Source organism: Muntiacus reevesi, chromosome 10, assembly GCF_963930625.1.
Source record: "Muntiacus reevesi chromosome 10, mMunRee1.1, whole genome shotgun sequence".
NCBI classification, from domain to species: Eukaryota; Metazoa; Chordata; class Mammalia; order Artiodactyla; family Cervidae; genus Muntiacus; species Muntiacus reevesi.
In genome coordinates this window covers 75360514-75387409 of record NC_089258.1, presented here as the reverse complement: position 1 = coordinate 75387409, position 26896 = coordinate 75360514, and the positions used below count along the sequence as shown (strand labels likewise).

The 26896-nt window shown below is 36.2% G+C and overlaps 1 protein-coding gene across 1 annotated transcript in view; it reads left to right on the top strand.

Annotated features, from left to right (window-relative positions):
- The window catches only part of LOC136176386 (A disintegrin and metallopeptidase domain 3-like), a 117456-nt gene that overhangs the window by 34185 nt on the left and 56375 nt on the right, over nucleotides 1–26896 (top strand). Inside the window, exons 7-11 of the mRNA XM_065946537.1 lie at nucleotides 1244–1306; nucleotides 10619–10690; nucleotides 11122–11288; nucleotides 12367–12448; nucleotides 20469–20608. Coding sequence (XP_065802609.1) covers nucleotides 1244–1306; nucleotides 10619–10690; nucleotides 11122–11288; nucleotides 12367–12448; nucleotides 20469–20608 — 524 coding nt within the window. The remainder of the gene's footprint in view (nucleotides 1–1243; nucleotides 1307–10618; nucleotides 10691–11121; nucleotides 11289–12366; nucleotides 12449–20468; nucleotides 20609–26896) is intronic.

Here is a 26896-nt window from a genome sequence, read left to right as displayed (position 1 = left end):
AAATGAAAATCTCAATGAATTCTCAGCACATACTGACAGGAATGGATGCAATGCAAAAGATTGCCAGTGCTAAATAGAGGTAAGAGTATGGAGCAGTTGACATTAGTTCTTGGCAAAAAATGCAGAATGATCAAATTATTGAGTTGGCCAAAAGATTCGTTCAGATTTTTCTATTTGATGTAATGAAAAGACCTGAACAAACATTTTAGCCAATCTAATAACTTTATAAAACAGTCAAATTTTTAAATTTCTATATACATATACAGGTATCATGTGAATAAGATATTCCAGTTCTAAGCATTGAACCAAGAAAAATGAAAGACTATAACTATCCAAGGACCTGTACATGGATATTCACATCTGCATTATTTACAATAGCTAAGATGTTTGAATAATCCAAATGGTCATCAACAGTTAAATATATCAATGAATTATTTTATGTTTGTAAAATCTCACACTTGGTAACAGTAAAAACAAATGAATTACCAATAATCACAGCAACATGGACAAGTGCTGAGTTAAAGAAACGAGATATAGAAGAAGACATATCATATGATTTCACTTATATAAAGTTATAGGATACGTTATTGTAACCTATGGTGAGAGAAAGCAGATCACTGGTTGCCTTGAGCCTTATAAGCTATTTACTTTATAGGGTAATGGAAACATTTTTTATTTTACTGATAGTAATGGATGCATGGCTGTATACATTGCTACCAGTTCATGTAACTGTGTTCTTAAAATACATGCATTTTATTGAGAGTAGGTCATGGTAAATAATTGCAAGTACAAAAATGATGATAAAATGGGCCAACACTTGGGTGAAAGTTGATGGGAATTTGTTTAGCTTGAAGGTTAAATCAGGGACCTAGAAAAAGTTTTTCAGGGGAGAGAAACAAGAATCCTCCCTCATTTTCATAACTTTTTTTGAGGATTCTAATTATCAAGAATATAAGGCAAAAGTTTCTGATTTGCTCTGAAAATGTTTATGCAAAATCTCCCAGATTATTTACTCAGTGGTCATTGATCTTTATATTTCTTGTAATTATATCTTTACATGTTTGTATCTGTAGCTATAATCTATCTATCTATCTATCTATACCTGTGTGAGTGTGTGTGTGTGTATATATATATATATGTATACATATATATACATATATATCATTATATAATGTACATGATAATTACAAGCAAGATAAAATTTTTTAAATGTTTTATTCAATTCATGTTCTCTGTTTTGCAGAAAGATTCAGGTGTAATGTTGAAAAGAGTTCTGAAAATATGTGTCATTATGGATAAAGCTTTGGTAAGTATTATTGATACATTTTCCTTACACCCTTTTATTTAAATTGAAAAGGAATATAAAGATAACTTTTGCAATGCAGAAGCATATTACTCTGTTGAAAATATATGTATCAGTGTGACAGGACATAAAGACACGTTATCAGTTGGGTTTCCAATGGCATAAGGGGATCAATAACAATATTTATTAGAACTAATGTAAAATTTTGTATGTAAGGGGAGATCTAGTAATCTATTGGATTATAAATAGTGGCATATATTTCTGGGTTCACCCCCAAATTGGGGCGAAACACTTCCTTAAGTCAATTTTCATTTTAAAGTGTTTTATTTGTTACTAAACAGAAGAAGATCTTTTTAATAAACATTATCTTTTATAAGAATATTCTTTGCTGTGTAAACGCTTGGGTTTTCTGGTGGAAAAAATCATTTTTTAGATGGCTATGGTAGTTTTATTCATATTTATAAAATTGGAAAGAACATCGATTTTCTTTAGTAAGTGAGTGGATAATTTGTGGTAGGTTCAGACATTGGGATATTATTTAATGCTAAAAATTTAACTGCTAATTAACTATGAAAAACATAATGTTCATAAGAGGGAGGCTACGATTTGATGACAAACATTCTGTAGAACACACTGGGTATACACCTAATAAATTGTAAGAGGAGAAGAAGAATACATGGGAACACACTTGATTTTGAAACTTTTCATTTATACAATTTGTTTTAGCAAACACAGGCAATAAGTTAAAAAAAAAACTTGTTTTGTCCATTATTACTAGTAATTTTGTATAAGTCAGTAAGTATCATGATGTTCTAGAATTTTTGCATAAAATGAAATTTTAAAATCTTTAAATAATTTTTATAAAAGCAATAATAAAAAATGATGACATCAGCTCCTGGGATCCCTGGGCCTTACAACCAGGCTCCAGGCCCCAGCTCTGCCTATCAAAAGCCAGGACCCAGGACCAGGCTTCACCCAGCAGTGGAAGTGCTATGGCCTTGGAATGTTCTGCACCTTTACCCCATACAGTCCTGAGTCAACACTATCCCAGAACTCCCTGGAGTTTCACTGCCAGCTGCCTTATGACCTGGTCCTGCCAACCAGCACCTGGCAGCCAATGCATGAGGCAGAACTGCCAACCAACTGGACCAGGGGCCAAACAAGACTAACAGACCTCTCACCTAGTCAGCCTTCAACAACAGAAAGACCCACACAGTCACACAGGGAAAGCCACTAGAGTATACACCAAAGGTGATGAAAGTTGAGTCAGCTGCTGAAACACATAGTGCCTGCAAAAGGCCACTTCTCCAGCATTAAGAAGCACAACCAATCTACCAGGTACATACAAAACAAATAATTAGACAGACGTGTTCCAGATGAAGCAACAAGAGAAAAGCCCAAAAGAAGGTATAAGTGAAATGGAGATAGGCAACCTAGTCAAGAAAGAGGTTAGGGTAGTGCTTGTAAAGACCATCAAAAATCTCAGAAGAAGAATGCATACACAGAGCAAGAAAATATTAATATGAAGAACAACCAACCATAGATGAAGAATACAACGCTGAAATGAAAAACACACATTAAGCTACCAATAGTAGGCTAAACGATACAGAAGAATGGATCAGTGAACTGGAAGACAGTGTAATGGAAATTACTGATGTCGAACAGAAAAAAGAAAGAATGACGAGAAATGAGAACCTTGAAAGAGAACTCTGGGACAACATTAAGCACACTTATATGTACATTATAGAACCCCCAGAAGGAGAAGAGAGAGAGAGATAGCAATTAAAATGGCAAAAGTGAAAGATGAAAAGAGGACACTGAAAGCAAGAAAAGAAAAAGGACAAAAAACATACAAAAAGAATGTCCATAGAGCTATCAGCTGACTTTTCAGCAGAAACTCTGCAGTCCAGAAGGGAGTGGCACAATGTATGCAACATGTTGAAAGTGAAAAATATACAACCAAGAATACTCTGTCCAGCAAGGCTCTTCAAATTTGATTTAGAGATCAAAATCTTTATAGACAAGTTAAATTTAAAAGAGTTCAGGAACAAGCATTACAAGAAATGGTAAAGCAGTTTTACTAAGGGGAAAGAAAAGTCTAAAACTGGAAATAGAAAAATTATGAAAGGAAAAGCTTATTAGTGGAAGCAAGCATAAGGTAAATGTTGGAAATCATCTCACATGCAAAGCTAGAAGGAAGGTAGGAAGAATTTTGTCTTTTAACAAAAGCATCTATATCTATAATAAGGAGTTAGGAGATACTTAAATTAGATGTAAAATAAGATGTTAAAAGCAGTAATTGTGAGGGGAGTTGAATATACACACATGATTGTTAAAAATGTATTTGAAATTAAGAGATCAGCAACTTAATCATATATAAATACATATGTGGATGTATAGATTGATACATAAAAACATCATGGTAACTGCAAAAGAAAAATTATACTATAAGCACACAAGAAAAGTAAAAGATACCCAAATATAATGTTAAGGTAGTCATCAAATCATATGAGAAGGGAACAAAAGAAGAAGAAAGGAACAAAAAAGACCTACAGAAACAAATCCAAAACAATGCACAAAAAGGAAATGTGAACATACATATCAATAATTACTTTAAATGGAAATGAACTAAATGCTCCAATAAAAAAGAAATAGAGTAGTTAAATGGATACATGACAAGACTCATCTATGCACTGCCGAGAAGCAACTCACTTCAGATCTAAAGACTCACAGAGAGAAAGTGAGGGAATGGGGAAAACTATTCCATGCAAAAGGAAATTGAAAAAAAGTCAGGGTAGCAATACTTATATCTAACAAAACAGATTTGAAAAAGAGTTTGTTACAAGAGACAAGGACACTACATAATGATAGGGATCAATCCAAAAAGAAGGTGTAACAAATGTAAATATCTGTGCACCCAACATAGAAGCATCCAAAACCATAAAGTAAATAATAATGGACATAAAAGGGGAAATTGACAGTAACTCAATAATAGTAGGCAATTTAACACCTCACTTACATCAATGGATAGATCATCCGAACAGAAAATCAATAAGAAATCAAAAGCGTTAAATGACACATTCTATATATATGGAACATTCCATCCAAAAGATGCAGATTACAAATTTTTCCAACTGCACATGGCACATTCTACAGAATAGATCACATGCTAGACTATAAAACCAGCCTTGGTAAATTTCAGAAATCATGTCAAGCGTCTTTTCTGACCACATGCAATGAGACTAGAAGTGAACTACAAGGAAAATACTAAAAACAAAACAAAACAAAAAACACTAAACACATAGAGGCTAAGCAGTGTACTTCTTAAAGTCAATGGGTCACCACAAAATCAAAGGTGAAATAAAAACTGCCTGGAGACAAATGAAAAGAAAACACAACCGTCCATAAATCTTAGACACAACGAAAGCATTTCTAAGAGAGAAGTTTTTGACACAGGTTTTGACACAGGCTTATCTCAGGAAACAAGAAAAATCTCAGATAAACAACCTAACCTTACACCTAAGGGAATTAGTAAAAGAACAAATAAAACTCAAAATTAGTAGAAGGATAGAAATCATAAATAACAGAACTGAAACAAATGAAATAGGTACTAAAAGAAGAATATAATAGAGGCATATTAAACAAGGAAAAAGAAGAGGTCTGAAGTCAATACAATCAGAAATGAAAGAGTAAAAGTTACAACAAACACCAAGAAACATAAAAGATCATAAGAGACTACTCTGAACAACTATACAGCAATAAAATGTATAACTTGGAAGACATAGGAAAATTCTTAAAAATGTACAATCTCCCAAGACTGAACCAGTAGAAATACAAAATGTGAACAGAATAATTAAAAGTAATGAAATTGGATCTGTTTTAAAATTGAAATTTTAAAACACCTCAAAAACAAACGTTCATGGCTTCACAGGTGAATTTCCCCAAAAACTTAAGAGAAGAGTTAGCATCTATCCTACTCAAACTATTCCACAAAATTGCAGAGGATGGAACCATTCTGAATTTATTCCATAGGGAGAGCATCACCCTGACAGGAAAGTCAAAAAAAGATATCATCAAAAAAAAAAAAAAAAAAAACAGAAAATTGCAGGGATTCCCTGATAATTCAGTTCAGTTCAGTCACTCAGTCATGTCCAACTCTTTGTGAAACCATAGATTACAGAACACCAGGCTTCCCTGTCCATCACCAATGACTGAAGCTCACTCAAACTCGAGTTCATGGAGTCAGTGATGCCATCCAACCATCTCATCTTCTTTCTCCCCCTTCCACTCCCACTTTCAATTGTTCCCAGAATCAAGGTCTTTTCAAATGAGTCTATTCTTCACATCAGGGGGCCAAGTATTGGAGTTTCAGCTTCATCATCACGCCTTCCAATGAATATTCTGGACTGATTTCCTTTAGAAAGGACTGGTTGGATCCTTTGCAGTCCAAGGGACTCTCAGGAGTCTTCTCCAACACCACAATTCAAAAGCATCAATTCTTTGTCACTCAGCTTTCTTTATAGTCCAACTTTCACCTCCATTCATGACTACTGGAAAAACCATAGCTTTGACTAAATGGACTTTGCTAAGTAATGCCTCTGCTTTTTAATATGCTGTCTAGGTTGATCATAGCTTTCCTTCCAATGAGAAAGCATCTTAATTTCATGGTTGTAGTCACCATCTGCGGTGATTTTGTAGCCCAAACTGGTAAAGACTGTCACTGTTTTCATTGTTTCCCTGTTGATTTGCCATGAAGTCATGGGATCGGATGCCATGATCTTAGTTTTTTGAATGTTGACTTTCAAGCCAACTTTTTCACTCTCCTCTATCACTTTCATCAAGAGGCTTTTGAGTTCTTCTTCGCTTTCTGACTTAAGGGTGGTTTCATCTACTTATCTGAGGCTATTGATATTTCTCCCTGAAATCTTGATTTCAGCTTGTCCTTCATCCAGCCTAGTATGTCACATGATGTACTCTGAATATAAGTTAAATAAGCAGGGTGACAATATGCAGCCTTGAAGTACTCCTTTCCCGATTTGGAACCAGTCTGTTGTTCCATATCCAGTTTTAACTGTTGCTCCTTGAGCTGCATACTGATTTCTCAGGAGGCAGGTCAGGGGTCTGGTAATCCCATCTCTTTAGGAATTTTCCACAGTTTATTGTGACCCACACAGTCAAAGGCTTTGACATAGAAAATAAAGCAGGAGTAAATGTTTCTCTGGAACTCTCTTGCTTTTTCAAAGATCAGCATATGTTGGCAGTTTCATCTCTGGTTCCTCTGCCTTCTCTAAAAGCAGCATGAACTTCTGGAAGTTCACGGTTCATGTACTGTTGAAGGCTGGCTTTGAGAACTTTGAGCATTACTTTACTAGCGTGTGATGAGTGCAACTGTGCAGTAGTTAGAGCATTCTTTGGCATTGCCTTTCTTTGGGGTTGGAATGAAAACTGACCTTTTCCAGTCCTGTGGCCACTGCTGAGTTTTCCAAATTTGCAACATATTGAGTGTAGCACTTTCACAGCATCATCTTTTAGGACCTGAAATAGCTCATCTGGAATTCCATCACCTCCACTAACTTTGTTCATAGTGATGCTTCTTAAGACCCACTTGACTTCGTATTCAAGGATACCTGGCTCTAGGTGAGTGATCACATTGTTGTGATTATCTGGGTCATGACAATCTTTTTGGTATAGTTCTTCTGTGTATTCTTGCCATGTCTTCTTAATATCTTCTGCTTCTGTTAGGTCCATACCATTTCTGTGCTTTATTGTGCCCATCTTTGCATGAACTGTTCCTTTGGTTATCTCTAATTTTCAAGAAGAGATCTCTAGTCTTCCCCATGCTATTGTTTTCCTCTTTTCTCTTGCACTGATCACTGAGGAAGGCTTTCTTATCTCTCCTTGCTATTCTTTGGAACTCTACATCCAAATGGGTATATCTTTCCTTTTCTCCTTTGGCTTTAGCTTCTCTTCTTTTCATAGCTATTTGGAAGACCTCCTCAGACAACCATTTTGCCTCTTTGCATTTCTTTTTCTTGGGGATGGTCATAATCACTGCCTCCTGTATAATTTCATGAGCCTCCATCCCTAGTTCTTCAGGCACTCTCTCTATCAGCTCTAATCCCTTGAAACTATTTGTCACTTCCACTGTATACTCGTATGAGATTTGATTTAGGTCATACCTGAATGGTCTGGTGGTTTTCCCTACTTTCTTCAATTTAAGTCTGAGTTTGGCAACAAGGAGTTCATGATCTGAGCCACAGTCAGCTCCCAGTCTTGTTTTTCTCTGACTGTATAGGGATTCTGCATGTTTGGCTGCAATGAATATAATCAATCTTATTTTGGTATTGACCACCTGGTGATGTCCATGTGTTGAATCTTCTCTTATGTTGTTGGAAGTGGGTGTTTGCTATGACCTGTGCGTTCTTTGGCAAAACTCTCTTAGCCTTTGCCCTGTTTTGTTTTGTAGTCCAAGGCCAAATTTGCCTGTTACTCCAGGTATCTCTTGACTTCCTACTTTTGCATTCCAACCTCCTATAATGAAAAGGATATCATTTGGGGATATTAGTCATAGAAGGTCTTGTAGGTCTTCATCGAACTGTTCAACTTCAGCTTCTTTAGCATTACTGGTTGGAGCATAGACTTGGATTACTGTGATATTGAATGGTTACTGGTACTTCAGTGGATAAGGATTCACCTGCCAATGCAGGGAACATGTGTTCAGTCCCTGCTCTGGGAGCATCCCAATGTCTTGGAGCAACTAAGCCAGCAAGCCTCAACTACTGAGCCCACACCCTGAAACTCCTGAAGCCAGCTGGCCAAAATCCTGTGTCTGCAACAAGAGAAGGTACCACAATCAGAAGCCTACACACTGCAGAGAAATTCCATGCATAGCAATGAAGATCCAACATAGCCACAAATAAATCTTTTTTTTAAAATAGAAAATAGCAAGCCAATACCACTGATAAACATAGATGCAAAAATTTTCAACAAAATGTTAGCAAACCAGTTTCAGCACTATATTAAAGGGATCATACACCATGGTTTAGTGAAATTTACCCAGAGATGCAAGGGTTTTTCAGTATCCACAAAAAAATTTACTGTGGTACACCTACACATGACCAATAGGCACATAATAACCATGTGGACATCTCAGCAAATACAGAATATTTTTGCAAGTTTCAACTTCCATTGATGATAAAAACTCTACAGAAAAGAGGCATAAAGAGAATGGTCCTCAACATAATATAGCTCATATATGACAAACTCACACCTAATATCATACTTAATGGTGAAAAGCTGAAACCACTTCCTTGAAGATAAAATAAGCAAGATGTCCTTGCTTGCAAATTTTATTCAACATAGTACTGGAAGTTCTTGCCTTAGCAATCAATAAAGAAAAGGAAATAGAATCCCACTTGGAAAGGAAGAAAAAAAATAGTCAATGTTTTCAGATGACATGATACTATACATAGAAAATCCTAAAGTGAAAAGAAGTGAAGTCGCTCAGTCATGTCCAACTCTTTGTGATCCCATGTACTGTAGCTTACCAGGCTCCTCTGTGCATGGGATTTTCTAGGCAAGAGTACTGGAGAGGGTTACCATTTCCTTCTCCTGAAAATCCTAAAGACAACACCAAAAACTACCAGAGGTAATCAGTGTATTAATAAAGATGCTGGATGAAAATTAATATACAGAAATTCATTACATTTCTGTCTACTAACAATCAACTATCAGAAGGATAGACTAAGAAGACTGTCTCCTTTACTACTGCATCAGAATGAATAATACCTAGGAAGAAAAATCTAAAGAAGTAAAAGACTTTTACCTAAACAGATGGAAAGACACACTGTTTTCATAGATTTCAGGAATTACTGTTGTTGACATGCCCATACTCCCAAAGCTATTTAAGGATTAAGTGTAATACCTGTCAAAATACCAATGGCATTTTTCATGAAACTAGAACAAGTAATTCTAAAATTTGTATGGAAACATGAAAGATCCCGAACTGCCTGATCAATATTGAGAAATAACAGAAGAAAGTATCACACTCCCTGACTTTAGACTATACCACTAACCTGCAGTAATCAAAATAGTATGATACAAGAATAAACACAGACACATAGGTCTATGGAATTGAATAAAGAGCCCAGATATAAACTCATGCACTTATGGTCAATTAATCTACAACAAAGGAGGTAATACTATACATTAAATAAAAATGCAGTCCTAAAAATAAGTGATGCTGGGAAGACAAGACACCTATGTATGTAGGACTGAAAGCAGAACATTTTCTCACACCATATACAAAAATAAATTCAAAATGAAATAAAGACTTAATGTAAGACAGGAAACCATATTAGTCCCGGAAGAAAATATAGGCAGAACACTCTCAGTCATTAATCTTAACAGTGTATTTTATGTCTCCTCAGGCAAAGAAAGTTCAAGGAAAAATAAGCTAATAGTAACTACTTGAAAGCTTTTGCACAGCAAAGGAAACCATAAACAAATGAAAAGATAGCCTGTAGAATGGGAAAAGAGTAGCTGCCAGTTATGACTGATAGAAGGTTAATATCCAAACTATATAAAGAGTTCATACAACTCAGTATCAAAAAGAACCCAATTTAAAAGTATGCATGAGAACTGAACAGACAGTTTTTCAAGGAAGACCTACAGAGCACAGAAAAGATGTTCGGCATGTCTGAAATGCAAATCAGAACTCCTAAGACATATCACTCCACACTTATCACAATGGCTATAAACAAAAACGCCACAAATAACAATTGTTGGCAAGGATGTGAATAAAAAGGAGCCCTTATAAATTATGCAATCTTGGAATCTTAACTTTTGATCCTAAACAACTACATGTGTAAAGAGGAATATAATCATCACCATCTCATTTTAATATTGTTGTTGTTGTTTAGTCAGTCACTGTGTCATATCTAACTGTCTTGAAACTCCATGGACCGTAGCCCCTCCAGGCTCCTCTGTCCACGGGATTTCCCAGGCAAGAATGCTGGAGTGAGTTGCCATTTCCCTCTGCAGGGGATCTTCCTGACCCAGGGATCAAACTCACATCTTCTGGATTGGCAGGCAGATTCTTCAGTACGAGCCAGTTGGGAAGCCCTATTTTATATTATCGGTTACTATATAATGTCCCTAGGTTTAAGTCTAGAACTTGTTAAGTATTTGTTAAGTCTTAGTTATATTTTTGTCCTTTTGCTTGCATGTTGCATTATTTTAACATTTTTACATCCATTTAAATGTGGTAGGTTAGTCATTTTCACTGATGATTAAAAAATAAAATTTGCCTTTCAGTATGATTTTATGGGCTCTGAAGTGGCAATTGCATCTGAGAAAATTATCTATATTTTTAGTCTAATCAACACTGTGAGTATTTACCTTTCATATTTAAGTAAGAAGCATTCATGTAAATGCAGTAGCATTGTTTGAAAAGCAGGTGCACTTTTAAAAACACTCCCGTATTTATTGGCTGCGTTGGTTCTCGGGTGCGGCGCGTGGGTTTGCTCCTGGTGCCTCACCCATGGTCTTTGTTCCTCTGCTGCATGTGGGCTCTTCCTGGACCGGAAGTGGAATCCACGACCCGTGCAGGGAAAAGCAGATTCTTAACTACAGCCCACCAGTGAAGTCCCACATGTACAATTTTATGAAATGTATACTCCTGCAAACTTATTTATCCCACCAATGCATTTCATCTGAAAAAGAAGATAGCTAATCAGATATACTGGTATTGCATATAAATGTATAGTATTATATTTATGATTACTTATAGCCATATGTCATGAATCTCCTGTTTTTAGATGTATTCTCAGCTTCGAGTGTCTGTTATGTTAACTTCTCTGGAGATCTGGTCAGATCGAAATAAGATTTCAACTGATGGGGATGCACATGATGTACTACAACGATTTGTGTCCTGGAGAGAAACATTTTTATTACAAAGGTCCCATGATTTGGCATACTTATTAGTGTAAGTAATTTGTTTCATTGGTATAAAGTTTATCAAACTATTTATAAGTTAAATATAAAAATTGTTCACAAAATTTATTATTTAGAATAGCAAAGATAGCTCAAAAAATTACTATGTGAGTACTGTGTTGGCCGAATGCAAGCTATAAAAATCTGATGATACCATGTAAGACACTAAAGCATGGTGGGCCATTATCCTGAGTGGTCTGCTTATTTCTGAGTTTAAAGAACTGAAAATATGAAAAGCCTTGGGATAACATAGGGCCTCTATGGTATTAAAGAATTTCACAGAGGTAAATAACCAAGGCCAGCATTTCAACATTAAATAAAGCATACATTAGTTAACAGAATATAATAAATCCATATAAATATGCTTACAGGAGAAAATATAAGCATGGTAATGTGGTGACCTTATGGAATTTCTATCCTGACCTAAGGTGTAGCTATTTAGCTGCTTGCACTGTAACTTTCAAGAGTCTTTCTGTATACTGATTTGATTATTTTGGATGGAAAGAAACAGAAACATGATTCTGAAAGGCCTCAAGTAATATGGATACATCTATAAAACTCTGGTGTCTCTGTGGAATTCAAGGTCAGGTTTGGAGGTTCAGGAGCAGCTTTAACTACGGATTCATGTGTGTGTGGACACTTAATGCATCCCATCTCTGTTTTTCCTGATAACTGTGCTGCACACTCTTTCTCTTTCATCCTCCAGTCAACACTTTTTATGCCATCTGAGGTTTTACTGCATGCAAATTCATAGCAGTAATCTATCCTGACTTTTCTGTCTTACAACTTTGTCCAACCAGTGTTGACAGCAGTGGTGATTAATTTCTGGAAGGATGAGGCACTGCTGGATTTTAAGCTGTGCATCATACAGTGTTAACGTTGACTTTTGAACTTTATTTGGAGGCACCAGGGGAGACTACCCAACTACAAATGATTGAGAGCATTAGACATGATACACAATACTCATATTTTAAAGAAAGCAGCTTTATTGAAGACTCTAATTCTTAAAGATCTTTGAGTCATTAATAACTTAAAGTGCATTTATCCACAAGAGAAATGTTATTATTTAGTTACAGGGACCATCCTACTTATGTAGGAGCAACATATCATGGAATGGCATGTGATCCAAAGTTTGCTGCAGGACTTGTTCTGGTATGTCCCTTCTCTTCAGTACTTATATCATGTTTTGAAAGTTAATATCTTCTTTAAGAAAGAAAAGTGTGTATACTATACCTAACATCTTAGTAAATTAATATTTGAATACAGTGCTGTATTTTTTACTTTATACCTCACATTGTCATTTTAAAAAATTTTTTCTTTCATTTTTCCATTTATTTTCATTAGTTGGAGGCTAATTACTTTACAATATTGTAGTGGTTTTATTTTGGTAAAATACACATTATGTAAAACTGGCCGTCTTAAGTATTATATGTTCACTGTGCAATAGTGTTAAGTCTGTCTGCATTGTTGTGAAATAGACGTGTAGAATCTTTATCTTGCTTTAAAGAAACTTTGTACACATTGGCCAACAAGGCCTCAGTTTCCATACCTCCACCCCCTGGCAACCACGATTCTCCTCTCTGCTTCTGTGAGTATGAAATATTTTAGATCCCACATATAAGGTAGACAATGCAATGTTTGTCTTTCTGTGTCTGGTTTATTTCTCTTTGAATAATACGTCCAGCTTCTTCCATGTTTTTGAAAATAGCAGGATTTCATTCTTTTTATGACTGAGTAATATTTCATGTTATTCATATATGCATATAAATCATATCATGTTATACATTTGTATATATAGATATTTTCTTTATGAATTCATATATTAGCGATCACTTAGTTTGGTTCCATATCTTGGTGATTGTGATAATGCTACAATTAACATGAGAGATGGGAATGCAGATCTCTCTGAGATAGTAATTTCAGTTACTTTGGAGATATACCTAGAAGTGGGTTTGCTGGATCATATGGTATTTCTAGTTTTAATATTATGAAGACTCATAATACTGAGGTCCAGAGTGGTTGCATCATTTTATAATCCTATCAGCATTTCACATTTCATATTTTATTCATCCCACCCTCATTAAGAGTTGTTATTCTTTGTCGTAGTTAATCATTCCAAGGGGTATGAGGTGATATCACATTTTGCTTTTAACTGTAGCTTTACAATCACTAGTGATATTGAGCCACCTTTTCATATCATTTTTGGTGTTTTGTACATCATCTCTGGAGAAATTAATGTTTATTCAAGACCTTAGCCCATTTTTTAACTGCATTATTGATTTTCTTGTTTAGTTACAGCAGTTCTTCTTTTTAGTATCAATACCTTTGGATTTCCTTCATCCAGTTCCCCTCCTCTCAACCTCCACCCCCAGTATCCATAAATCTAGTCCCTTTTTTGAGTTTGCTTGTTTGTTTTGAATTATAATTGACCTATGTCCCCATGTCGGCTTCCCTGGTGGCTCAGTTGGAAAAGAGTCTGCCTGAAATGTGGGAGACCTGGGTTTGATACCTGGGTTGGGAACATTCCCTGGAGAAGGAAATGGCAACCCACTCTAGTATTCTTGCCTGGAGAATTCCACAGACACAGGTTCACGAAGAGTCAGACACGACTAAGTGACTAACTTTCACTTCACCCCTATGTTAGTCTCTGTTATACAAAATATTAATTCAATATTTCTATACTATTTAAAATGATTATCACAATAAGTCTAGAATGATACATCATTATACAAAGATTGTTGTTCGGTCACTCAGTTGTATCTGACTCTTTGCAAACCCATGGAACTGCAGCACGCCAGGCTTCCCTGTCCTTCACCATCTCCCAGAATTTGCTCAAACTCAATTTCCATGGAATCAGTGATGCCATCCAACCGTCTCATCTATCGTCTGCTTCTCCTCCTGCCTTCTATCTTTCCCAGCATCAGAGTCTTTTCTAATGAGTCGGCTCTTCGCATCAGGTGGCCAAAGTATAGGAGCTTCAACTTCACCATCAGACCTTCCAATGACCATTCAGAATTGATTTCCTTTTGGGTAAACTGGTTTGATCTCCTTGCTGTCCAAGGGACTTTTAACAGTCTTCTCCAGCACCACAGCTCAAAAGCATCAATTCTTTGGCTTTCAGGCTCCTTCATGGTCCAACTCTCACATCCATACATGATTATGGGAAAAACCATAGCTTTGACTATACAGACATTTGTCAGCAAATTAATGTCTCTGCTTTTTAATCTGCTGTCTTGGTTTGCCATAGCTTTTCTTCCAAGAAGCAAGCGTCTTTTAATTTCATGGCTGCAGTCACCATCTGCAGTGATTTTGGAGCCCAAGAAAATAAAGTCTCTCACCGTTTCCATTGTTTCACCATCTATTTGCCATGAAGTGATGGGACTGGATGCCATGATCTTAGTTTTTTGAATGTTCATTTTTAAGCCAGCTTTTCTTTCTACTCTCCTCTTGCACTTTCATCAAAAGGTTCTTTAGTTCCTCTTTGCTTTCTGCCATAAGTGTAGTGTCATCTGCATCTCTGAGGTTATTGTTTTTTCTCCCGGCAATCTTGATTCCAGCTTGTGCTTCATTCATCAAGCCCGGCATTTCACGTGATGTACACTGCATGTAAGTTAAATAAGTAGAATGACAATATGCAGCCTTGACATATTCCTGTCCCAGTTTTGAACCAGTCTGTTGTTCTGTGTACAGTTCTAACTGGAGTCAGGTAAGGTGGTCTGGTGTTCATGTCTATTGAAGAGTTTTCCACAGTTTGTTGTGATCCACACAGTCGAAGGTTTAGCACAGACAATGAAGCAGAAGTAGATGTTTTTCTGGAATATTGCTTTCTCTATGATCCTATGGATGTTTTTAATTTGAACTCTGGTTCCTCTGCCTTTTCAAAATCCAGCTTGAAAGTCTGGAAGTTCTTGATTCAGATACTGTCGAAGCCTGGTTTAGAGAATTTTGAGCACTACTTTGCTAGCAGGTGAAATGAGTTCAATTATGTGGTAGTTTGAAGATTCTTTGGCATTGCCCTTCTTTGGTATTGGAATGAAAACTGACCTTTCCCAGTCCTGTGGCCACTGCTGCGAACATTCCAAATGTGCTGGCATATTGAGTGTAGCACTTTCACAGCATCATCTTTTAGGATTTGAAATAACTCAACTGGAATTCCATCCCTTCCACTAGCATTGTTTATAGTGATGCTTCCTAAGGCCCATTTGACTTCGAATTCCAGGATGTCTGGCTCTAGGTGAGTGATCACACCATCGTGGTTATCTGGGTCATGATGATCTTTTTTGTACAGTTCTTCTGTGTATTCTTGCCACCTCTTCTTAATATCTTCTGCTTCTGTTAGGTTCATACCATTTCTGTCCTTTATTGCACCTATCTTTGCATGAAATGTGCCCTTGATATTTCTAATTTTCTTGATTTCAAAGATACTGCATAGCTATTAGTTAGATTCCCCACACCTTGCATTTCATACCCGTGACTCATTTATTTCAAAATCGGAAGTTGTATCTCTTAATCTCTTTAACCTATTTCTTTCTTTCCCCAGGTGCCTCCATTCTGGCAGCCACCTGTTTCTTCTCTATATTTATAACTCTGTTTCTGTTTTATGCTTTTTCATTTGTTTTTAGGTTCCACTTAAGAAAACTTACACGATATTTGTGCTTCTCTCTCTGACATACTATGTGTGTGTGTGTGTGTGTGCACGCTGAATTGTTTCCAGCTCTTTGAGAGCCCATGGACAGTAGCCTGGCAGGCTCCTCTATCTGTGGAATTTGCCAGGCAAGAATACTGGAATGAGTTGTCATTTCCTTCTCCAGGGAATCTTCCCAACTGAAGGGTCCAACCTACATTACTTGTGTTCCCTGCGTCAGCAGGCATTTTCTTTATATGAGAAGTCCTTTTGACATATTATACTTAGCCAAGGGACTCTCAAGAATCTTCTCCAGAACCAAATTTGAAGGCATCAGTTCTTCAGCATTCAGCCTTCTTTATGGTCTAACTCTTACATCCAACATGATTACTGGAAAAACCATAGGTTTGACTATTTAGACCTTGGTAGGCAAAGTGATGTCTCTGATTTTTAAGATGCTGTCCACGTTTGTCATAGCTTTTCTTCCAAGGAGCAAGCATATTTTAATTTTGTGACTGCAGTGACAATCCGGAATGATTTTGGAGCCCAAGAAAATAAAATCTGTCACTGTTTATACTTTTTCTCCCATCTATTTGCCATGAAGTGATGGGACTGGCTGTCATGATCTTAGTCTTTTGAATGTTGAGTTTTAAGACAGTTTTTTTCACTCTCCTCTTTCATCTTCATCAAGAAGCTCTTTAGTTCCTCTTCGTTTTCTGCCATTAGAGTGGTATCATCTGCATATCTGAGGTTGTTGATTTTTCTCCTGACAATCCTGATTCCAGCTTGTGATTCATTCAGCCTGACATTTTTTTTTCCCATTTATTTTTATTAGTTGGAGGCTAATTACTTTACAATGTTGTAGTGGTTTTTCCCATACATTGACATGAATCATCCATGGATTTACATGTATTCCCCATCCCAATCCCCCCTCCCACCTCCCTCTCCACCCAATCCCTCTGGGTCTTCCCAGTGCACCAGCCCTGAGCACTTGTCTCATGCATCCAACAAATGGGACCTAATTAAACTTAAAAGCCTTTGCACAACAAAGGAAACTATAAGTAGGGTGAAAAGGCAGCCCTCAATTGGGAGAAAATAATAGCAAATGAAGCAACAGACAAAGGATTAATCTCAAAAATATACAAGCAACTCCTGCAGCTCAATTCCAGAGAAACAAATGATCCAGCCTGATATTTTGCATGATGTATTCTCCATAGAAGTTAAACAAACAGGGTGACTATATACAGCCTTGGCATATTCATTTTGAATCAGTCTGTTGTTCCATGTTCAATTCTGACTCTGTTGCTTCTCGACCTGCCATGGAATTCTTCAGGCAAGAATACTGGAGTGGGTAGCCATCCCTTCTCAGGGGATCGTCCTGACCCAGGGATTGAATCCAGGTCTCCTCCACTGAGGCAGATTCTTTACTATCTAAAGCTACCAGGGCAGCCCTTGGTGGTCTTATTCCTATGTATTGGATTCTTTTCAATATGATAATCCATGAAATTGTTAAATTTCTTTTTCTCATTTTTATTGCTACTGTGTAGAAATGCAACAAATTTGTCCATATTAATTTTGTAGCCTGAAACTTTACCAAATTCATTGATGAATTCTAGTAGCTTTCTGAAACCATCTTTAGAATCCTACATATACAAGATCATGTCATCTGCAAACAGTGACAGTTTAACTTCTTTTTTTCCAGTTTGAATTCCCTTTACCTTATTTTCTTTTCTTATAGCTGCAGTAGGACTTTCAAAGCTCTGTTGAATATATGTAGTGGGAGTGGACATCCTTGTCTTTTTCTGATCTTAAAGGAAATGCTTTCAACTCTTCACAGTTAAGTATGATGTTAGCTGTAGGCTTGTCATATATGGTCATTACTGTGTTGAGGCATGTTCCCACTCTGCCCAGATTCTGGAGAGCTGTTATCACAAATATTGCTGACTTTTGTCCAAAGGTTTTCTGCATTTATTGAGATTATCATCTGGTCTTTATTCTTCAATTTGTTGATGTGATGTATCACACTGATTAATTTGCATATACTGACAAATCCTTACATCCCTTGGATGAATCTCATTTGATCATTGTGAATGATCTTTCTAATGTATTGTTGGATTTGAATTGATAGCATTTTGTTGAGGATTTTTGCATCTGTACTCATAAGTGATATTGGCCTGTAATTTTGGTTTCTGTGATATCTTTGCCTGGTATCAGGGTGATAGTGGCCTCAGAGAATGAGTTTGGAAGTTTTCCTTCCTCTACAGTTTTTGGAACTGTTTCAGAGGATAAGTGTTAACTTCTCTAAATGTTTGATAGCCATCGGGTCATGGACTTTTGTTTGTTGGAAGTTTTTAATCATAGTTTCAATTTCAGTGCTTGTGATTCATCTGGTCACATTTTCTGTTTCTTCCTGGTTCAGTCTGGGGAAACCGTATCTAAGAATCTGTCATTTCATCCAGGTTGTCCATTTACTGGCATAGTTTTTCATAGTAGTCTCTTATGATCCTTTGCATTTCTGTGGAGTCAGTTGTGTCTTCCCTTTTTTCATTTCTAATTTTATTGTTTTGAGGCCTCTCAGTTTTTTTCCTGATGTGTCTGGCTTAAGATTTCTCAGCTTAGTTTTATCTTTGCAAATCAGCAGCTTTTAGTTTCATTGATATTCACAGTTGTTTTCTCTGTCTATATCTCATTTATTTCTGCTGTTATCTTCATGATTCTTTTCCTTCTACTAAATTTAGGTTTCATTTCTTCTTCCTCTATTTGTTTTAGGTATAAGCTTGCATTGTTTATTTGAGATTTTTTCTTATTTTTTGAGGTAGAATTTCTATCAACTTCCCTCTCAGAACTGTGTTTAACTGCATCCCATAGGTTTTGGACCATTGTGCTTTCATTTTCATTTGTCTCTAGGTAATTTTTTATTTTGTCTTTGATTTTTTTAGTGATCCATTGGTTGTTTAGCAGCATATTGTTTAGCTGCCACATGTTTCTGTTTGTTTTTCTTTAATAGATTTTTGTTGTAACTTATTTCTAATCTCATAGCATTGTGATCAGAAAAGATGCTTGATGTGATTTCAGTTTTTTCATATTTACCGGGGCTCACCTTGTGGCCCAGCACGTGGTCATTCCTGGAGGATGTTCCCTGTGCACTTGAGAGGAATGTGTAGTCTGTTGCTTTTGGATGGAATGTTCTAGAAATACCAGTTAAGTCCTACTGATCTAAAGTGCATTGTAATTGAAGGCCTTTGTTTCCTTATTACTTTTCTATCAGCATTATCTGTCCATTGAGGAAGGAGGGGTGTTAAAGTCCCCCACTATTATTGTGTTACTGTCAGTTTCTTCCTTTATGGTTGGTTGTATTTGCCTTACATATTCAGGAGCTCCTATGTTGGGTGTGTACATATTTATAATTGATATGTCTTTTTCTGGAATTGAACCCTTGATCATTCTGTAGGGTCCTTCTTTGTCTCTCATAACAGTATTTGTTTTAAAGTCTACTTTTTCTGAAAACAGCATTCCTTCCCCAGCTTTCTTTTGATTTCTATTTGTGTGGAATACCATCCCCTGTTCCCTTACTCTCAGTCTGTAAGTTTCCCTAGATCTGACAAGGGTCTCTTGTAGATAGTACATATACCAGTCTTGTTTTTGTATCCACTCAGGCAGTCTTTGTCTTTTGGTTGTGCATTTAATCCATTTTCATTTAAGGTAATTATCAACATGTATTATCCTATTACCATTTGGGCTTATCTTTTTTTTTTTTTTTTTTGGGCTTATCTTTTATAGGTATTTTCCTTTCCTGCGTTTCCTGCCTAGAGAAGTTCCTTTAGCATTTATTGTAAAGCTGGTTTTGTGGTGCTGAATTCTCTTATGTTTTCCTTGGTTGTAAACCTTTTGATTTCTCCATCAAATCTGAATTAGAGTCTTGCTAGTTAGAGGATTCTTGGTTAGTAAAAGAAGCCAGTTTGAAAAGTCTACACACTGTATCATTCCAAATGTATTTCAATCTGGAAAAGGCAAAACTATGGAGATAGTTAAAAACATCACTGATTACCAACCAGGGCTTTGTGTGTTGCTTTCATCACTACTCAAGTTTTATTTTTTTTTCCAAGTTTCATTTTTTTAATGCTAGCATTCTGCCTTTAGGAAAAAATTGATTTTATCCTAAAACTATTTCTGATATTAAAACTGACTGTCAGTTAAGAATCTGTGTATTTTTCAAAGTGTTTAAATTAAAAGTATTATAGTTACTGAAACAATGATTAATCTCAGAATATTTTTTTCAGTTTATTAGAGTTAAATCAGTAGCATGTAATGAAAACATATATTATTAATATTGTTGTTTATAGGTGAATGCCATTTATATTGAGAGTACTATTATGCAAAAAGAATAACAAAATCTAACTTTTCAATTTTCTTAGGAAAATAATGAGCTTTATATAAAAGCTTATTAAATTAGTATTTGCATTTAGATAATATAGTCACAATTACATGAAAAAACCAGGGGTTGAAGAAAATAACTTGAGCAACCATTCTGTTTTTTATTTCATTTAGTATTCAAAGATGATAACGTTAGAAGCGTTTTCAGTTATTTTCACGCAGTTACTTGGAATTATGCTGGGATTAAGGTATAATAATGACATCTACGAATGTTCCTGTCCAGGCACTGCATGCATAATGAATCCTGGAGCAATGTAAGATGTGATTTTTATCAAAATTTGTCTTCTTTCGGGAGATATTTATAGCATTTCTTGATGTACGATATCTTTGATATAATGTAGACAAAAGCATTCTTACTAAATACCTATGAATTATGTTAATGTTTATTAAAGGGAATGAGTATTTGATATTGTAGAAAATGTGCTTCATATTTCTATGTTCAGTGCTGTAGTATTAAGTCATTGATGATGAGTTCCTGAGAAGCACTGGAATCTTGATATGAGATTCATTAATCTGTCAAAAAAATATTTAAGCATGTACAGTTACAAGAACTGTGTTAGTCTGTCATGTGAATGATTAACAAGATAGAAAAATGTTATATATTTTATATTAGTCTATCAGGGACAGAATTTTAAAGTCAACATGAGAATAAGCAAAATTTAAATGACTTATATTAAGTGCCTAGAGGGAAATAAAAGGGAATACATGGAGAAGAGAAACTTTATGGTAAAAAAAAAGGGGGGGGGGATGTCTAGGAAGCTTTCTATAAGACAAAACTCATGTTGGGACCTGAAAGAGAAGAAATAATTCTGGTTACATGAAGAACTTGTTGAAAACTTTTCAGGGAAAGACAGTGAAGTGATACGTGGATATGAAGAAATGTTTAAAGCTCAAAAGACTGGGAAGGATAAAACAAACCAAAGAAATGACTGAAACTATATGGAAGAATATTAAAAGCATAGAATTTTCTTTTAAAGATGGTAAAATGCAATCAGGTTAAAGAATCGTGATTCAGAGAAAGAGGTCCAGGAAGGACTAGAAAATGTAGGAAAGGAGCTAAGCAAACAATCATGATACAGAAATTGGGATTTTATGATAAATGTAACAATACACATTTTAATTAATTTATGCAGCAAGGATAATAAAATATGTTTTGTAACATGAATGTTAAATATTTCATATCAGAGTAACAACAGAGTAATACTGTTACTGAATTAAGTTACATGGACCCTAGCCTCTCTTCCTGGACTGGGGATAGTTCTGTTTTGTTTTATTCAAGAAGGAGAGTAATGAAATGGAAGCTGAGATTTCTCAACAGATAACAAAATTTCTTCAATGGGCAAAGAAGGAAATAGTTCACAATGAACTTCTCACACACGTGGTGATAGGGATTTACTTTAAAAATGTAAAGACGAGGGGAGGAAGAGTGAGGCTAGTGATGCAGAAGCATATGCATTAGTCCTCCAGGGAAGGGGCAGGGCTTTTTCAAAGGAGTGGGTTGCTAACATTTATTAATCCCTTTTGAACAATAATTTCCATTTATGGGCACTGGTAGGTGTGTCAGTTAATATTCTAATATAGTCAAATAAACATAATGAGACTCATGCTCTCTTGGAGTTCTCATTGCTCACCATCTTGGACCCAGCTACTTCTTTTTTTTGTTGTTGTTTATTTTTTCATTTGTTTGTTGCTTCCTTTCTTATCCCTGGACCCTTTACTTTAGAGATTTATGGTAACTCTTGCTAAATGTGCAGGGTGATAGGTTTTGAGCAAAGACTGGGGCAGATTTTGAGCAAAGATTGGAGCAACTTTGCCAATGGTATTTGGTAAATGGTGATTCTCATAGTATACAGCAGTTTTGTTAAGTTTGAGAGAAAGGGAGATGAGAAAGCTCTGGTCAGAGGGACTTGCTTGCTGGGTCCCATGGGACTCTAATAATCAATTGAAGAAGTAAGTTCTTGGTCAGCTGTCTCCCCAGGGCACTGCACAGAGAGGAGATTGAAACACACCCCAGACTTTCTGTGAAAGTGGCCTATCAGTGTGTCCAGGAGATTTTGTCTGAAAGGGAAGCTTCCTGTTTGGCACACATCTTACAGCCTTTGGTGGTTCTCTCAACAAGCAGAGCCCAGTGGGCCTAATGTCACCCTGCCCATTTGCTTTCTCCGGTTCCTGGAGAAAGCACCCGAAGTTTGAGAATGCCACCCATCTTTCTTCTCTATATTGCCTTCCTCTGTTGACATGTGTAACTTACGATTACACTCAGAGGCATATATAATTTGCATACTTTAAAGGCTGCTAACTGGAGGTAGGGTTTCCAATCACCCCAATCTTAGATGCCAAGTCAGGTCCTTCATTTTAGGACATTGACAGGTCTGAGCATACCCTTAACAACTCAAAGATACTGATAATGCAATTAGCTGATGCTTGGACAATATGGAAATTTTCAAAGAAAAGCAAAATCTAGGATAGGCTTGAATGACTAGATTCATCTTGTTTAGTGCCACTCCTTCAAGACTGGGAGAGATGACTGTTTTATCTAGAGTTAGATAAACAAGAGACAATTAAGTTAAATGCAGAAACAACAGAATAGATTCCAAACAAAAGGATGAGATACTTTAATAAGATAATATATCATAAAATGACCATAATCAAATGGATATAAATGAATTATCCAGTAAAGAATTCAAAATAATATGCTGAAAGATGCTCACCAAGATAAGGAGAAGACTGCATGAACAATGTGAGAACATAAAGACCACAAGAAATATAAAAAATACTGCATAGAAGTCAGAGGACAGAAGAATACAAAACTGAACTGAAATATACAATAGAATATTGCAGTGTTAAACTAAAAAGAGCATAGAAAGGATTAACAAACTCAGGAAAAGGAAAAATGACTGCACAAACATTAAGGTAAGGGAATTATAGGACAACATTATGTGGACCAATAATCACATTATGTAGGTTCCAGAAGAATGAGAAAGGGACAGAAAACTTTTCTGAAGAAATAATGGCTAAATTGTTCCCTAAGTTGGGAAAGGAGACAGACATCCAGATTTAAAGAGCCCAGAATTGTAAATAAGATGAATTCAATGAGACCCACACCAAGAAACACAATTAAACATCAAACATTAAAGACAGGAAGCATCTTAGAAGCAGCAGCTTCTAAGGGAACCTCTTATAAGAACATGAGGAGCTTTGACAGCAGTCACATTGCAGGCCAGTAGGTAGTGATATGGTAAATTCACAATGCTGAAAGAAAAAGACGACTTTTACCAAGCAAAGTTGTCATTCAGAATCGAAGAGAAGAGAGAAGAGTTTTACAGACTTGCAAAATCTAAAGGAGTTTAACACCATTAGCCCAATCTTAGTAGAAGTAGTAAATGGAGTTCTTTAATGTTTAGAAAAGGTACTAATTAGTAAAAGGAAAACATAAGAAGTATAAATCTCAATGGTAAAAGTAAATATATACTTAAATTGAGAATAATTGAATAAGTAAAGCAGGCAATTGGGCTTCCCTTGTGTCTAAACTGGTAAAGAATCTGCCTACAATGTGGGAGACCTGGGTTTGATCCCTGGGTTGGGAAGATCTCCTGGAGAAGGGAATGGCTACCCCCTCCAGTATTCTGACCTGGAGAATTGCATGGACTCCATAGTCCATGGGGTTGCAAAGAGACAGAATACACTGAGTGGCTTTCACTTTCACTTTCAAAGTAGGTAATTAAAGGCAACATGGTTTGCATAAAGGTCAAGAGTCATGAAAATACAACTATAATATTGTGATAAGCTATATGTAACAAAACAAGTTATAAAATATACAAAGCATAAAATCTGTTGAGGAAAATAAATATATTCTAAGTCAAAATATGAGTACATTCAAACCTTTGTTATCTACTTAGACTGTGAGAGATATATGTTGTTATGTGCAAGCCTCATGGTAACCATAAAACAAAAACAAAACAAAATTCAAAACAAACCCAAAACAAACAAACAAAAAAAAATTGGGAACACAAAAGAGAAAAAAGAGAAGGAATGCAGGAAGAGAGCAAGAGCAGAAGAAAGCATCAGAGGAACTAGAGAATAGCCAGAAAAGAAGGAGCAAAATAACAGTAAGTCCATGACATCAAACATTACATTTAAAGCAGATGTATCAATTTTTCCAGTCAAAAGACAGAATGGATGATGAATGAAAAGCAAGACCCACCACTCTCATACCTACAAGTGATTCCATGCAGGTGTAAACACACACACAAACTAAAACCGAAAAGATGGAAAAAGATATTCCACGTAAATAGAAACCCAAAGAAAGCTGGAGTTAAGTATACTAATATCAGAGAAAATGGACTTTACAACAAATACTGATAGTAAGAGATAAAGAAGGGTACTGCTTACTGATATCAGGAACAATACAGGAAGAAGAAACATTTATTAATATATATATACACTCAACATTTGTTGTTTTATTGTTTAGTTACGAAGTCATGTCCAACTCTTTTGCAGCCTCATGGACTATAGCCCACCAGGCTCCTCTGTCCATGGGATTTCCCAGACTAGAATACTGGAATAGGTTGCCATTTCCTTCTCCAGGGTATCTTCCTGACCCAGGGATCAAACCCATGTCTCCTGCTTGGCAGACAGATTCTTTACTAATGAGCCACCAGGGAAGCCTGCACTCAACACAGAGTCAACTAAATACATAAAGCAAACATGGACAGGAGTAAAAGGGAAACAAACAGGAATACAATAATAGTAGGAGACTTTTAAGTGCCTATGCATTTCGTCAGATAGACAATTCAGGCAGAATGTCAAAAAAGAAACATTGGCTGTAATGAAGCCTTAGGCCTGACAGATTGACCCATATTACAGAAATTCCACCCAACAGAAATAGAACTCACATTCTTCTCAAGTGTATTTGAAGCATTCTCCTGAATAGATCATATGTTAGACAACAATAGGTCATACGTTAGACAACAATAGATCATATGTTAGACAACAAAATAAGTTTCAAACAATTGAAGAATTTTGAAACAATATCCAACATCTTTTCTAACCCCAATAGTATAAACCTGGACATAAATTAAAAGAAGAAAACTGAAAAACTCAAAAACATGTGAAGACTACACAAGGTACCACTAAAAACCACGTGTCAACAAAGAAATAAAAGAAAACTCAAAAAATACCTTGAAAGCAATAAAAATGGAAATACAACATAACTGAAATTTATGCCATGTAGACAAAGCAGTTCTAAGTAGAAGTTTATGGTGATAAATTACTATTTCAAGGAAAAGCTAAAAACAAAAACCATCCTAATCCATACTAGAAAAAAAAAGAACAAATGAAGTCCAAGTTAGTAGATGAAAGGAAGTGTCAAAAGTCACAGTGAAAATAAATGAAATAGGGACTGAAAAGTTAATAGAAAAAGATCAATGAAGCCAAGAAATCATTCTCTATGGAAATAAACAGGATTGATAAACTTTTAGCTTAAAACTCTTCAAAATAAGAGCAAAAAAGATTCAAATTTTAAAAATTAAAAATGAAAGGCAATATGTTGCAACTAATACTACATAAAGCAAAAGACTCTAAGAGACTATTATCAACAATTATATGTGAACAATTTGGAAAATCTAAGAGAAATGAATAATAATCTAAGAACATAGAGTCTTCCAATACTGAATCATAAAGAAATATAATACTTGAACAGATTGATTACCCATAAGGAGATTGAATCAGGAGTCAAAAACCTTCCAGCAACCAAAAGTCCAGGACCACTGGTTTCCCTGGTGAGTTATTCAAAACATTCAAGAAGAATTCCTACAAATCTTCAAACTCTACTGAAAAATAGAAGAGGAGGGAAAATGTTCAATCAATATGAGGCCAGCACTGTTTTCATACTGAAACAAACAAGGATAGCTTGAAGAAAAATAAAAATGTTATGGTTTTGATGAATTTTGATGCAAAAGTCTTCAGCAAAATATTAGCAAACCAAATTCAACAGTACGCAGCCATAGGTAAGGTGTTGGAGGAGTAGGAGGGTGTGGAGTACATCTCTCTCCATGGATGATGCGTCAGGAATACGCCTTCAGTTGCAGAAGTTCTCTCAGAACACCAGTTGAAAGTGGGCAGGAGTCCCTGACCACTGAAAAGGAATGTACAGGTCGATGCAAAGCTTGGCAGGACAAAGGAGAGGAGAGTGATCAGGACTGAACCCGCATCCAGGGTAGAGGGGAACTGAAGCATCAGTCAGATCCCCACAGCAGGGCAATAGTTTGGGACAGTGGAGGCTGTAGGAGAACGCAGCAGCTGATCTATGACAGTCTGAATGGAATGAGAACCACACAGACAACCCTTGTGGCAGCCCCTCCCTTCCCTGGACAGGGACACAAGTCTCCCGGAATGTGTGGTAGCTGGGAGCTGGAGCATATAGACTGGAGAGCAATCTCAGGGTAAGGTCTGTTGTTGACCGTGGGGAGACCACTTGAGGGGACGTCAGGGAGGAGATTGTGGTGGAAATGCCTCTGGAGGAATGCCAGACAGCTGTGGGG